Source organism: Gavialis gangeticus, unplaced genomic scaffold (assembly GCF_001723915.1).
Source record: "Gavialis gangeticus isolate Ggan-Ray unplaced genomic scaffold, GavGan_comp1, whole genome shotgun sequence".
Taxonomy (NCBI): Eukaryota; Metazoa; Chordata; order Crocodylia; family Gavialidae; genus Gavialis; species Gavialis gangeticus.
Window position 1 is genome coordinate 119074736 of NW_017729024.1, and position 13652 is coordinate 119088387.

Consider the following 13652-nt stretch of genomic DNA (forward strand, 5'->3'; position numbering starts at 1 on the left):
TCCAATCTATACCTCCTCTCCATCAACTTGTGCCCATTACTCCTTGTTATGCCAGCGGGCACTAGGGGAAACAGCGTCTCCCCCAAACCCTTCTGGTCCCCCCTAGTGAGTCTATAGACGGTCACCAGGTCCCCCCTCAGCCTTCTCTTGTGGAGGCTGAATAGGTTCAGGTCCCGCAGTCTCTCACTGTAGGGTCTGCCCTGTTGTCCCCGGATCATGCGGGTGGCCCTCCTCTGGACCCTCTCCATGTTGTCCACATACATACGTATTTTAAGTGTTGGAGATTACTGCATAATAATGGCTAACTTTTGGAAAGACAGGAGGGAACAGGTAGTTTTATATGGTCAGTTAAGGTTACTAATGAACCTCTCACTACACAGACAGATTCTCCTAGCCTAGCATGAGAGGAATTTTCCCATACAGCCCAAAATATTTTTGATCCCCTCCAACCAATTTTTACGCTTTTCAAATCCTATTTGAAAGGGTTTTTTTTCCCTTTGTCTAAGTGCAATATTAGTATTATGATAAAAGCAGCATCAAAGGAAATGCATCTAAGGGTGTTTTTTCACCTGCTCAATGGTGGGGAGTGGGAGTGTTTTAATCAGAGCTACTCTCCGGAGCCACTCTAATTAAAACGCTAATAGCATCTTGTATATTTAGCATCCCACTTTTCAAAATGGCAGCAAGAACACTTTAACTAAAGCTCATTCGACAAGCTTCAGTTAAGCATCCCCAATGCCATTTTGAAACGCAGGGACACTGAATACATGAGATGCTGCAGACACTGGGGTGTTCTGATTAGAACACTCCAGCAGACTCAACCTATTTGAATTGGAACACATTGGAGCATGTGTATAAGTACCCTATGAATCTACTCCCCATGTCAGAAAACAGCCAAAAACAATCCATACATGATTCCATTATGTTCTTTAGTCTCCAGAAATTTAAAAACTTTACAAAAAGTAATCTATCACACAACGTTGCCTTCTGTACAGCTATCAGGTAAGAAGAAAGGAGCATAAAACATCACAAAAACTTGATGGTCAGTCATGAAAAGAAGCCTGTGTTACTACTGAACAGGTCAGTGATTTTTAAATTTCCTAGTAGCATGGGGAAATCTGGCTAATTCATTGCTGGGTGTACTGAATCCTCATCAGAGTCCTATTGATTTGTACACAAAATACTTTGTCTAATTCATTACTTCTTAAAGCATATTAGCCATTTCCAAATGTACACACATAGTATACTCAAAGCAATTTGCTCTTGATAAATCAGTCAGTTTAAAAGGTATTGGTATATGCCACCCACAGCACCTGTCAAGCTAGTAGAGGCTCAAAAAAAACCGTTAGACATTCTTCAGCTTTTCTTGACTCAATAAAACACAGACAATCAACCCCCCCACGCTGCAGAATTATCTTCTATTTTGGCAGTGAATGAACCCATCAGTACAAATGAAAAATCTTTGAATGATTACATTTTTCCTTCACAACTGTATTCTAATATGGAAAGCATTCTGAATTTTTGCAAAGAAATTACATTTCAACATAATCACACAGTTCTCAAACCACGAACCAGAGCACATACAATTTTCACTCCAAATTTTTTTATTAAATATTTTTCATCATTATAATAATAAATCATCAAGATTTGGTTTTGATACTTACATCATGACTTTGTTTTCAGGCCAGGCCTCACCCAGGTGGGAAGGATCAAGACCACCACCACCAAGAAGAAATGGGTGGTGGTGACTGGAGACTCCCTTCTGCAGGGAACGGAGGGAGCCATCTCCCAACCTGACCTGATGTCTCGGGAAAACTGTTGCTTGCCCGGAGCCTGGATCAGAGATGTCACGGAGGGACTACCAAGACTCATCCTCTGGCTCATGCTGCTCATCCATGTGGGTGCCAATGATACTGCCAGGGGAGACCCTAAGTGGATCAAAAGTGACTACAGGGCTCTGGGTGTAAGAGTCATGGGGTCTAGGGCTCTTCAATCCTTCCAGTCAAGGGAAAGGGCCCAGGCAGAAACAGGTGCATCCCGCAGATCAATACCTGGCTGTGCAGGTGGGTCTCACCAGCAGGGATTTGGCTTCTTCAGTGATGGGATGTTGTTTCAAGAAGGACTGCTGGGAAGAGATGGGATTCACCTGATGAAGAGAGGGAAGAGCATCGTCACAGACATGCTCACTAACCTAGTGAGGAGGCATTTAAATTAGGTCCGCCACGGGATAGAGACCAAAGCCCTGAGGGAAGTGGGGAAGTGGGAGACCTGGAGGAACAGCAAGCAAGGGAGGTGCTCTCATACTTCCTGAGAAATCAGGGCAATCGACTAGTTACCTGAAGTGCCTGTACATGAATGCACAGAGCCTGGGAAACAAGCAGGAATAATTAGAAGCCCTTGCACAGTCACGGAACCATGATGCGACTGAAATAACAGAGACTTGGTGGGATAGCTCACATGACAAGAGCACTGTCATGGGTGCGTACGAACTGTTCAGGAAGGACATGCAAGGAAGAAAAAGAAGAGGAGTTGCTCTATATGTAAACGAGCCCATATGATTGCTCAGAGCTCCAGTATGAAACTAGAGATAGGCCTGTTGAAAGTCTCTGGGTTAAAGTTAGAGGGGAGAGAGAAACAAGGGTGATGTTGTGGTGTGGGTCTGCTCCAGACCACAAGACCAAAAGGAAGAGGTGGATGAGGCTTTCTTCAAACAGTTAGTGGAAGTTTCCCAATTACAAGCCCTGCTTCTCATGGGGGACTTCAAATCACCCTGACACCTGCTGGGAGGGCAAAACAGCAGTGCTCAGGCAATCCTGGAAGTTTGTGGAGGATGCTGGGGACAACTTACTCGTGCAAGTGCTGGAGCGGCCAACCAGCAGTGGTGCTATTCTTTATCTGCTGCTCAGAAACAGGGAAGAATTGGTGGGGAATCTAGTAGTACATGGTACCTTGGGCAGTAGTGACCACAAAATGATTGACATCAGGATCCTGAGAAAAGGAAGGATGGCGAGCAGCAGAGTAAGGATCCTGGACTTCAGAAAAGCAGACTGCAACTCACTCAGGGACCTTATGGGCAGGAACCTGGGAAGCCAGTTTGAAGGGGAGGAGTCCAGAAGAGCTGGCTATACTTTAAAGAAACCTTACGGAGAGTGCAGGAACAAACCATCCTGAAGCGCAGGAAGACTAGCAAGTACAGCAGAACACCAGCTTGGCTTAGTAAGGAACCCTTCAGTAACCTAAGTCACAAAAAGGAAGCTTATAAGAAGTGGAAACTTGGACAAATAAGTAATGAGTAGTGGAAGAGCATTGCTCGGGCATACAGGGATGAAGTCAGGAAGGCCAAAGGGCAACTGGAATTGCAGCTAGCAAGGGAGGTGAAGGGCAACAAGAAAGGTTTCTACAAGCGTGTCAGCAGCAAGAGGAAGATCAGGGAAAATGTGGGATGCTTACTGAATGGGGGAGGCAAACTGGATTCAGAAAAGGATGAAGTGCTCAATACCTTCTTCACCTCAGTCTTCACAGGCAAGGCCAGCTCCCAGACTACAGCACCAGGTAGCGCACAGTTTGGGGAGGAGGTGAGCAGCCAACAGTGGCAAAAGAACAGATTAGGGACTATTTAGAAAACCTGGACATATACAAGTCCATGGGACCAGACAGGACAGATACCACACTTGCATAATGAAAAACACTGTAAAGTGTTAGTAACTCAAGTATCAGAACTGTTGGCAAATTCTGAATGAAATGTTTCAAGTCTTATCAAAGAAAAGCTCTGCTTGGCTTGTTATCCTTGAAACGATATCAATCCTATCAAACAATATTCAATAGCTGTCAGGCTATACCAGTCTTCCTGGAAATTGTGATGAATATCTCAAAAACGTGTGTTCATAAATTAGTCACAAACATTCTTCAGCAAGAAGTGGCAAATATACACTTTTGACTTTGGTCACAGCTACATATTTCATAAAAGCATGATGAAATGTATATCCATATTACTCTTTTTACTTTAGTTTCTTTCTCTTTTATTATATTCTCATACATGCTAAACAAACTTCGTATTTATTCCATGTATATTAAACACTAAGCAGAATTTTAAATTTAACTATAAATTCCTAAACAAAAAACTGGACTGCACAGTAGAAACACTAACAGAAGTTGTCTGTTCCGCAGGGTAACAACACACAGATCGAAGTCTGCCACTACTCTTTTACCCTCTGCAATCTATTTATATCTGCAGGCTGCAAAGACTCTCATCAAAATAAGCACAGTAAATTCAACTGGTTTCCACAGAGATTCAGCAGATTTAGCCACAACTGTTGTTTCTTAAAGTATTCTATTTTATTAATCTCACACGTTCCAATTCAATAAAACAGCCAGAACCCCATATGCATCTACACACACTACAATTTATAAAATAGAATTGTTGAATCAAAACAATAAACATTTTACAACCCTAAACCAATCTGTAAAAATGCAAAGGATATAAGAACACTGAATTACAGAAAGAAATAAAAGCATCTGGTCACAGTTAACTAGGATTTCAATTTTTAGGGCTTCTGGCACTGGAACCATATTTAGACCCATGTTCGCTACAAAAGACTAATTAATATGGCAGTTGCTATAGTTACTGTCAAAGAGCTTCCTCAAGGTCAGTGAAGAAACAGCCCAGGCCAGTAGGGTAAAATTCATAGAAAACAAAGAGATTGTTTAATTGTTGGAGACATAGCGTAAACAAATTTATGAATGACAAAAAATTATAAACTCTTGACTTGAAACACAATAAAGGTTCTGCTAAAATTATAAAATTAGGGGCAAGAACCAAAGTATACACCTTTTCTTTTCTTTAAGTTTAGGTTAAAACACTATGCATTAAACAAGATGTTCTTGCATCCTGCAAAGTGCTATAACTTTGTGGCTTACTTTTATTAATATGTGAAAATTCAAATGACTTAAGTCAGTCATGACTGGCCTCAAAAGAAATATTATGTTACTATTTTAAATAACAAGGGTAATAATAGACCGACATGTGTTGAATAATCTCTCTCAATTAAATTTAAAACCAAAAATCAGACTACATCCAATACTTTTTCTTTGGTCCCTACAGTAGCATGGAATGATAGAAAGACCATTAAATACCATTCAACACTTTTGAAAAATGCCCATTTTTACAGGCAAAGCTCAGTGAAAATACAGAAGTTATATCATTTAGATGGCCAACAACTTGATCACAAATAATACCACTAGCGAGATTCACAAATATTTGTATTTCTTTCTGCAAAACTAGATGATAAAGTTCTTAAAACCTGGCAGAATTCTCCCACACCTAAAATTAATTTCAAAATGGAATGGCCTAGGAATGCATCAATAATTTTTTTAAACTAGACCCTGCATTGCTATCAGAGTGATTGAATCCACAGATCTTTGGGTGCTGACAGATGTACAGCTCTCCCATCTAACTAAGCGCTTCACAGAAAGTGTCATGAGTTAGACCAACACTCCCAGCCCGACAGATGCTTGCTGTTGAATCAGAACAGTGAGTGATTGAGATCCACTTTAGAATGGATCTGGGGAGAGAGGCTGCATGGTCAGTCCCCAAGCCCTGCCCCCCGCTCCAGGCTCCTGTGCTCTCTCAGAATGGGAGTAGGGGAAGGCAGGGGAAAGAGGTCCATTCTAGAGGTTTCCTCAGCCTGCTTTGGAGTGACAGGGCCTCCAATCCACCGGCCCCACCCACCAGCACTGGCTGGGCAACCCCCATACTGAACTCACTCCCCTCCTGGAAGATGGCAAAGCATGCACTTTCAGGAAGTTTGTAGATGACACCATGCTGTGGGAGTAGTAGATATGCTGGAGGATAGGGCTAGGATTCAGAGTGACCTAGACAAGTTGAAGGATTGGACCAGAGGAAATCTCACGAGGTTCAACAAGGACCAAATACAGCATATTGGATTGCATTAGTAGGAGCATTGCCGGCAGGTCAACGGAAGTGATTATTCCCCTCTGTTCAGCACTGGTAGGCCACATCTGGAGTACTGTGTCTAGTTTTGGGCCCCCACTACAGAAAGGATATGGACAAATTGGAAAGAATCCAGTGGAGGGCAACAGAAATGGTTCAGGGGCTGGGGCACATGACTTCTAAGGAGAGACTGAGGAAACTGGGGTTATTTAGTCTGGAGAAGAGAAGACTGAGTGGGGATTTAATAACAGCCTTCAACTACCTGAAGAGTGGTTATAAAGAAGATGGAGCTAGACTGTTTTCAGTGGTGGCAGACAAAAGAACAAAGAGCAACAGTATCAAGTGGCAGCAAGGCAAGTTTAAGTTAGATGTTAGAAAGAATTTTTTAACTAGAAATGGAGTAAAACAACAGGAGCAGGTTACCCAGAGAGGTTGTGGGATCTCCATCATTGGAGGTTTTCAAAACTCACCCAGACAAAGCTTTGGCTGGGATGATCTAGGTGGGGATGGTCCTGCTTTGAGCAGGGGACCGAACTAGATGACCCCCAGAGGTCCCTTCCAACCCTAATTTTCTATGATTCTACGATCTATGACCAAGCAATATCAATAATCTTGTATCACTTGCTTCAGTAGCTTTCATTCTATTAAAATCTTAAGGATTGCTCTGAAAATGTCCAAACTGTAGAGTTCAATTTCTGCTAGCAGTCATTCAGATGCATGGGGAGTCGGAAGAAAAACAAGGGCAACATTGGACCCCTGCTAAACCAATTGAGGCAGCTGACAACAGACACCCAGAAAAAAGCCAATCTGCTTACTAATTATTTTGTCAGTTTTTCACCAGCCCAAAGGGACCACCCTGCCTAACATGATACGGGATGACCAGGGTGAGGGTGAATATATGACCACCACTAGTGTAGATCTTGTGAGGGAGCACCCTGAGAAGGACACTCACAAGCCAGCTGGTCCGTATAGATCGCACTCAAGAGTACTAAAGGAACTGGCAGACATCATAGTGCAGCCACTGGGAACTTGTGGCGCTCAGGCAAAGTACCTGAAGATTGGAAAAGGGCCGATGTGGTGTCCATCTTTAAGAAAGGGAGGAAAGAAGATCCAGGAAACTATAGGCCAATCCATTTGACCTCAATCCCTGGAAAGATCTTGGAAAAAATATCAAAGAAACCATTCTCAACAGGCCAAGAGAAGGCAACATGGGTTTGTTGCAGGTAGGTCTTGCCTGACTGATCTCGTGTCCTTCTATGACCAAGTGATGTACCACCTGGATAAAGGGGAAAAGGTTGGTATCATATATTTGGACTTTAAAAAAAAGCCTTTGAACTCATGTCCCATGATATCCTCATGGAAAAATTGGGCAACTACAGCCTCGACTACACTACAGTCCAATGGCTGGGGAACTGGCTCCAAGGTTGGACCCAGAGAGTAGTAGTTGACAGGACTGAATTATTCTGGTGCTCAGTGACCAGTGGTATTCCCCCAAGGCTCTGCTCTCGGACCTGCACTCTTCAATGTCTTTATAAATGATCTGGACTCTGGTGTCAGAAGTGGACTGGCTAAGTTTGCTGACAACACCAAACATCGGAGAAGAGTGTCCACACTTGAGGATAGGCTGGTGATCCAGGACAATCTCAATAGGCTTGTACGGTGGGCAGATGAAAACCTAATGGCATTCAATATAGAGAAATGCAAGGTGCTCCACCTTGGGGGAAAAATAACCCACATCACACTTACAAGCTCAGCAACACTACACCCTCTAGCACTGCGACCAAAAGAGACTTGGGGGTCATAATTGACCACAAGATGAACATAAGCCACCAATGTGATACCGCAGCCAGTAAAGTGAACAAAACTCTGGCTTGCATCTACCGATGCATCTCAAGCAAGACCCAGGATGTCATCCTCCCTCTGTACTCAGCCTTGGTGAGGTGATAGCTGGAGTACTGCATCCAATTCTGGGCTCCACAAGTCAGGAAGGACATGGAGAAGCTTGAAAGAATCCAGAGGAGCGCCACGCACATGATCAGAGGGCAAGAGAACAGGCCTTATGAAGAGAGGCTGCGAGTCACGGGACTCTTCAGCCTGGAGGAGCACAGGCTCAGGGGTGATTTGGTGGCATCCTGTAAGTACATAAGAGGTGTGCATCAGGATCTGCGGGGCACCTGTTCACCAGAGCACCCCAAGGGATGACAAGGTGCAAGGGTCACAAACTCCTGCAAGACCATTTTAGGTTGGCCATAAGGAAAAACTTCTTTACTGTCCAAGCCTCAAGGCCTGGAATAGACTCCCTCCAGAGGTGGTGCAAGCACCTCCTCTGGACACTTTTAAGAAACATTTGGATGTTTATCTTGCTAGGATCATTTGACCCTAGCTGACTTTCTGCCCCTTGGGCAGGGAGCTAGACCTGATGATCTTACAAGGTTCCTTCCAGCAGTGATGTCTATGGAATCTATGAAATCTATTAAAATAGTCCTCAAAGCTCCTGCTGCACTGTCTGGTCTGCACAGTGGAGGGTGAGGGTAAGAGGTGGGGGACAACCACCCTTGTGCCACCACTGGCATCTCACACACCACTCCTGGTTTTGAATTCCTAGATCTGCCCATGTCTGCAGCAGATGAATGAGGTGCTGGAAAGATCACTGATAAATAAACTGATTTAAGTGGATGTCTCAGATCACTTTAGGAAAAATTTGGGGCAAGTAAATCTATCCTTATGGAAAGAGATATAAACTGTTTCTTCCAAGAACGCTTGGATGTCACTCACCCTGTGAACCCACACACTGTGCAAAAGGAATGCCATCTTAATAGACAGACGATCTGAAGAAGAAAATGCAGGTTCAAAAAGAGGTGTCATCAGAAACAGAACAGAAACTATGTAGGTCCCAAGAAGGGGAAAACTACAGAAAGATGAGATGTATATTTAAGCTTTCAAAAAGTCAAATTTTTTTTTAATTCAGTTTTTCAAAAATAAAATCTGAATACATGCCACAAGTAGCATGAGCTGCTCCTGTGTGTAGCACACAGTAGATTGGGGAGGAAATAGGAGGCAGAGTGACAGACAGGGAAAGAAGCAGAAAACAGAGCAACAGATTGGACAGGGAGCACAGGACAAGGAGCAAAAAGCAGAGCAACATATTGAGCAGGGAAAGAGCAGAGTGATATTCAGATAGTGTGGGGCTAAACTGTGACATGCCTGCCAAAAAGGTTGTTCTCCACTGCTCTAATGAATAAAAATTGTGAAGAGAAATCCATAGTGAAAAATGTTTCCATTTGGCCCAATAAATAAGGATAAAAATGCCCCGTACCTTAGCAGAAAACTTTCTATTTTCTAAGCTCATCCCACTAGCATCCAAGCTGTCAAATGAAAAACCACTGCTCATGGTGCAGAGTTTGGCCTTAGTTCTGCAATGTGGTGTCTGGAATGACTCAGAGTTTGAACTGCAGTCATGTGATGGTGGTTGAATCAAGAGGTGTAACTCAAAGTTTGCCCTGAATAATACCGTAGTAGCCTGGCATGAGCGTAACTCTAGTTTTGTCTTATTTCTCTGAGAATCTACAAGGATCTTGGCTTCTTCGTGGGATCTTTGTAATAGTTCTTAATTTGCCTGAACGATCTACCTCAATTTAAAAGATACTGAGAGAGCAACAGATTTGAAAACTGCTACCTCCATGTGAATGTTTGCCAAACAAATCTTCTAGCTGAAAAGAAACCATTTCCTTTTACCCTTGGGGAGGGTAAAAGGAGGACTTTATTATTTTGTCCTCTCCTGCACTACCTAAGCAACCAGAGAGCCAATATAACAATAAAAAACATTTAAATCTTTTGACAAGGTTACCTGCTTTCCCCTATATGCTCTCTGGTAAGTGGCTAGTATAGAAGTTGACATAAGCCAAAAAGATTCAACTGAAAAGTCCTAAACTCCTCTGAAGAAGCGCAAAATAATGGGATTTCACTCACACAACAAGGGAAGACAAGGTTACTGAACCTGATACATGTGTTCTCTACTTTTCCTTGTCTTAACTTTAGCTAGGGCTGGAGCAAATGAGTTGCCCGAGGCTGCTAAATCTATGTGTTAGGTGATAGAGGCCTAGCCCTGGAGAGAGAAGCAGCAGGCAGATTCCTTACAAAGCCTTGGACATCCAAAAAAATCTAGGGCTTGAGTTAGGTACGGAGTACATGTCCAGTGAGGTCCTTTCAGTCCCTGACACTACTGCAAAAATGAGTTCTGCAGTCCAGAGGCTCCACCTATTGTATTATTTGGTGCTGATACTGGTAAGTGGTACTGTGTCTTTGGAACAGTGCTCCTTTTAGCTCTCAAGCAGATGCTGAAATGGATGCAGTAGCACCTACAAAAAGTGCCTTGAAGCCTGGACTGGAGTCAAGCACACTAGGTTTTAACAGTCATGGACAGGTCTGTTTCTTGTGGCTTCTTCCAAGACTCATCTGAATCAGAGCAGACCTGCATCAGCTTCCCTAGAAGGAAACATTTCAGCCTTAACTCCACTGCCTTCTGGGCACTCTGTAAAAAGGTACAATACCAGACTATTTTGTTCTTTAATCTATCTTTCCTCAGTGCAAAGCAAGAGGCATATGCTGCATCACAAAAAGGTAAACCACAGGCCACAAGCTGGATTCAGAACATGGGAGCTCCTCAAAGGCCAGATCTGTAGAGCCAGCAGCAACTATGGTTGCATTCAGGCAACATAACAGGTCCAGGGCCAGATGACAACACAGGTCCAGAGGGTTGCCACCAACGGCCATGTACATTGGGTGAATTCTGCAACAGACCAAGACCCCAAACTTCTGGTAGCCCATCAAACTACTGGCAGGCTAGATGAGACTGTTCCATAGGCTGAATAAGGGCTATGGGCTGTAAAACTCTGTCAAATGCAGCACCAGTACCCCTGCACAGGAGGCAGAAGAGTAGGCAAAGATCAAATTCAATTGAACTAAACTGCAAAAACAGTGAAGTTTCTTCAATTTGAACATGTGCCCATGTACAAAAAGATTATGTAACAAATTATAACATTACAATTAAGTTATTGGATCAATTCATTCTTCTTATCCAATATAAGAAAACTGCATGCTGACAGGGATTCTAATTCTGTCATGTTTGGTAGAAACACTGAGCTTGGTATGCTCATGGTTTCTTTCAGTCCAGTTGCTCCATGTGGCTGCATGTAGGCACTTCCATAAAACAGTTAGCCCAAAAGAATTCACTCTCTTTTTTCATGGTGAACATATGCACCAAGAGTAGAATCTGTATAGATAATCACTTGAACAAGAACTACAACTATGCCAGGGTTAGCCTCAAACTAATTTTTGACCAAGTCCATAAATTAAGATTTCAGACCATTAAGGTATCTTAGTAGAAGGCGGATGGCAATAAAATCTATTTATACATCTCTCATTTCTTAATAAATTGGACAAAACAAATTATTTCCACAGTTTCACTGACATGTCCAAAAGATTTAGCTTTACTAAATGTGAATTTGAAATATAAAGAAAATGAATTCTATACCAATAATCCTTAAGAAATATCTACGTTCAGAATGCATTGTTATAGTATAACATATTTATTTAATATTTATGTTAGAAGCATATATACAGTAAAGCATTTAACTATAATGCTCACAAATCATTCTAATCTGGAAAACATTCCAGAATGTATAAAAAGCATTTCAGCTTTCAGAGGCAAACGCAAGAGAACAGTTGTTAGAGAAAATCTCTCATGTTAATACTCTGGAGCAGGGGGTGCTCAATCCCTGGCCCGTGAGCCAAGTTATCTGGCAGGCAAAAACATTGACAGTGGAGGAGCAGCAGCAGTGTTAACTGTTGCTCCCTTTCTGCCAAATTTCTGTTCCCATGGGCAGTCTGAAGGGCCAGATAGCATGGTCCTGTGTGCTAGATCAGGCATGCAAGGCTGGGACAGCATGAGGCCCAACCCCATGGGCTAGTCTCACAGATCCAGCCTGCACATCAACTCTGTGCCACTTATCTAACCCTCAAGGCCAAAAGGCTGTGCTCTGGAGTGAAGAAAGGCATACTGATTTTTGCTCAAACTCCCAAAATTCAGCAGGAAACTAATATACAGCTTTGTTATTCCATGCTGTAGCACTCAGAGGGCAGAGAGGGGGAGAAGGTACTTTTGCTGCTTACCTCAAAGTTCTGTGCTACTGACTTTCACAGAAGTTTGTTCCATATTCAAAAAGCTATGCTTGAGTTCCTCATGTAAGAAGCAAAGAGAACCAGCAAGATTCACCTACACAGTAATCTCAAAAGAATTTTTTTTTGAATCTACTAACAGCTACATAATTATCCACTAAAAACCATACCTTTCTGATGGAAGGTTTTGAATCTGAATATTCAGTTATCACAGTGAGAAGTCCAACCAAATTGCCAGAGATAACTGACATCCATTAGGATCTGAAAATCCCCAAGGGCTCAAAAAATTACTGAAAATGCACAGTTTTGTCTGGATAGTATTGAAGAAAAGATGTAGACTGATTTGATGGAGTCACATAAGATTAATCCCCTAAAACAGAGTGAATTACCAGGACCAACCAATAAATAGTTTCTTACTACACCATTTTTTAAAAAGGCTACATCAGCCAAAAAAAAAAAAAAAAAAAGTAATTCCATGACCCAGACAGCTGTGAAAATCAGGTTATAGGTTGCTGACAAAGTTTAGTGGACAGAGAGAGAAAGGTGTGACTTGTTTCCCCCCAGCATAGTGTTCTTTCAAAGCTGGTCAATAAAATCTTACCCCAAAAGAATTTTGGCGTGAACTTCTTTGTTAGTCCTTGAGATTTCCCTCAAAGAGGTAATTTCTGCATCAAACCAAAATCCTCTCTCTTCTGGAGTCTCTACATTGTAGTTAACCATCATCGTATCACCCACTTTTAGTTCGCTCCACTTCAGAATGGTTCTTGCTCGTGGTCGAAGATTACTGGCTTCCATTTCTACTATACCATTCTCTGGGTACCTTGAAAAACAAAAATGAAAACACTATAATTAGTACTTCCACTATGAAATAAAGGGTAATATTTTTAACATACTTAAATGACTTAGAAGCCCAAGTTTCTAGTTCACTTTTGAATACTGACCTAACATGCTTTTAAATTTTTTTCTTGTAAACCAAATACAGTATTTGCATTTTACCCAGATAAAAGCATAAAAAGTCTCCATTGCATCTACCAATAGTAAGCAAAATATCTAACTGCATAATTCTAGTCAAATTAATCAACAACACCAACAAGGAACAAAAGTATTCTAGGGCCTTGTAACCTATACAGTGGCTGACTGTTGTAAAGGTTTCTTAAATTAATATATGAGGAATCTTAAAAGCTAAATAAAACCACAGTTCAAGCTTTCTGTCACCAAGGTACTGTAAGGATTGCAACGCTGTGGAAAGAATTCAGAGTACACTGAATCGTATTACGGTATTAACTTTTTTCTTAAGAAAGGAACCTGGTTGCTTTGTATGATGGCTTAAGGAGACATTTGAAATGTTAAGTTTAACAAGCAGATGCTCTCACTTTCTAAGTGCTGATGCATTACATTCTACCATAGACATATGTCAGCTTAGAATTGTACTGCAGATAATTCTAATGAGAAAGACTGCATTTTTTACTTTAGACATAGCTATTCAGCAGAGTTAATAGAGGGATATCTGTTTTACTGATAGCTA

General features: G+C 42.0%; 1 protein-coding gene across 4 annotated transcripts in view; it reads right to left on the reverse strand.

Annotated features, from left to right (window-relative positions):
* The window catches only part of UHRF2 (ubiquitin like with PHD and ring finger domains 2), a 192521-nt gene that overhangs the window by 98006 nt on the left and 80863 nt on the right, over positions 1-13652 (reverse strand). For all 4 annotated transcript variants that reach the window (XM_019517605.1, XM_019517604.1, XM_019517606.1 and 1 more), the window contains one exon: positions 12729-12947. In XM_019517605.1, the coding sequence (XP_019373150.1) occupies positions 12729-12947 (219 nt within the window). The remainder of the gene's footprint in view (positions 1-12728; positions 12948-13652) is intronic.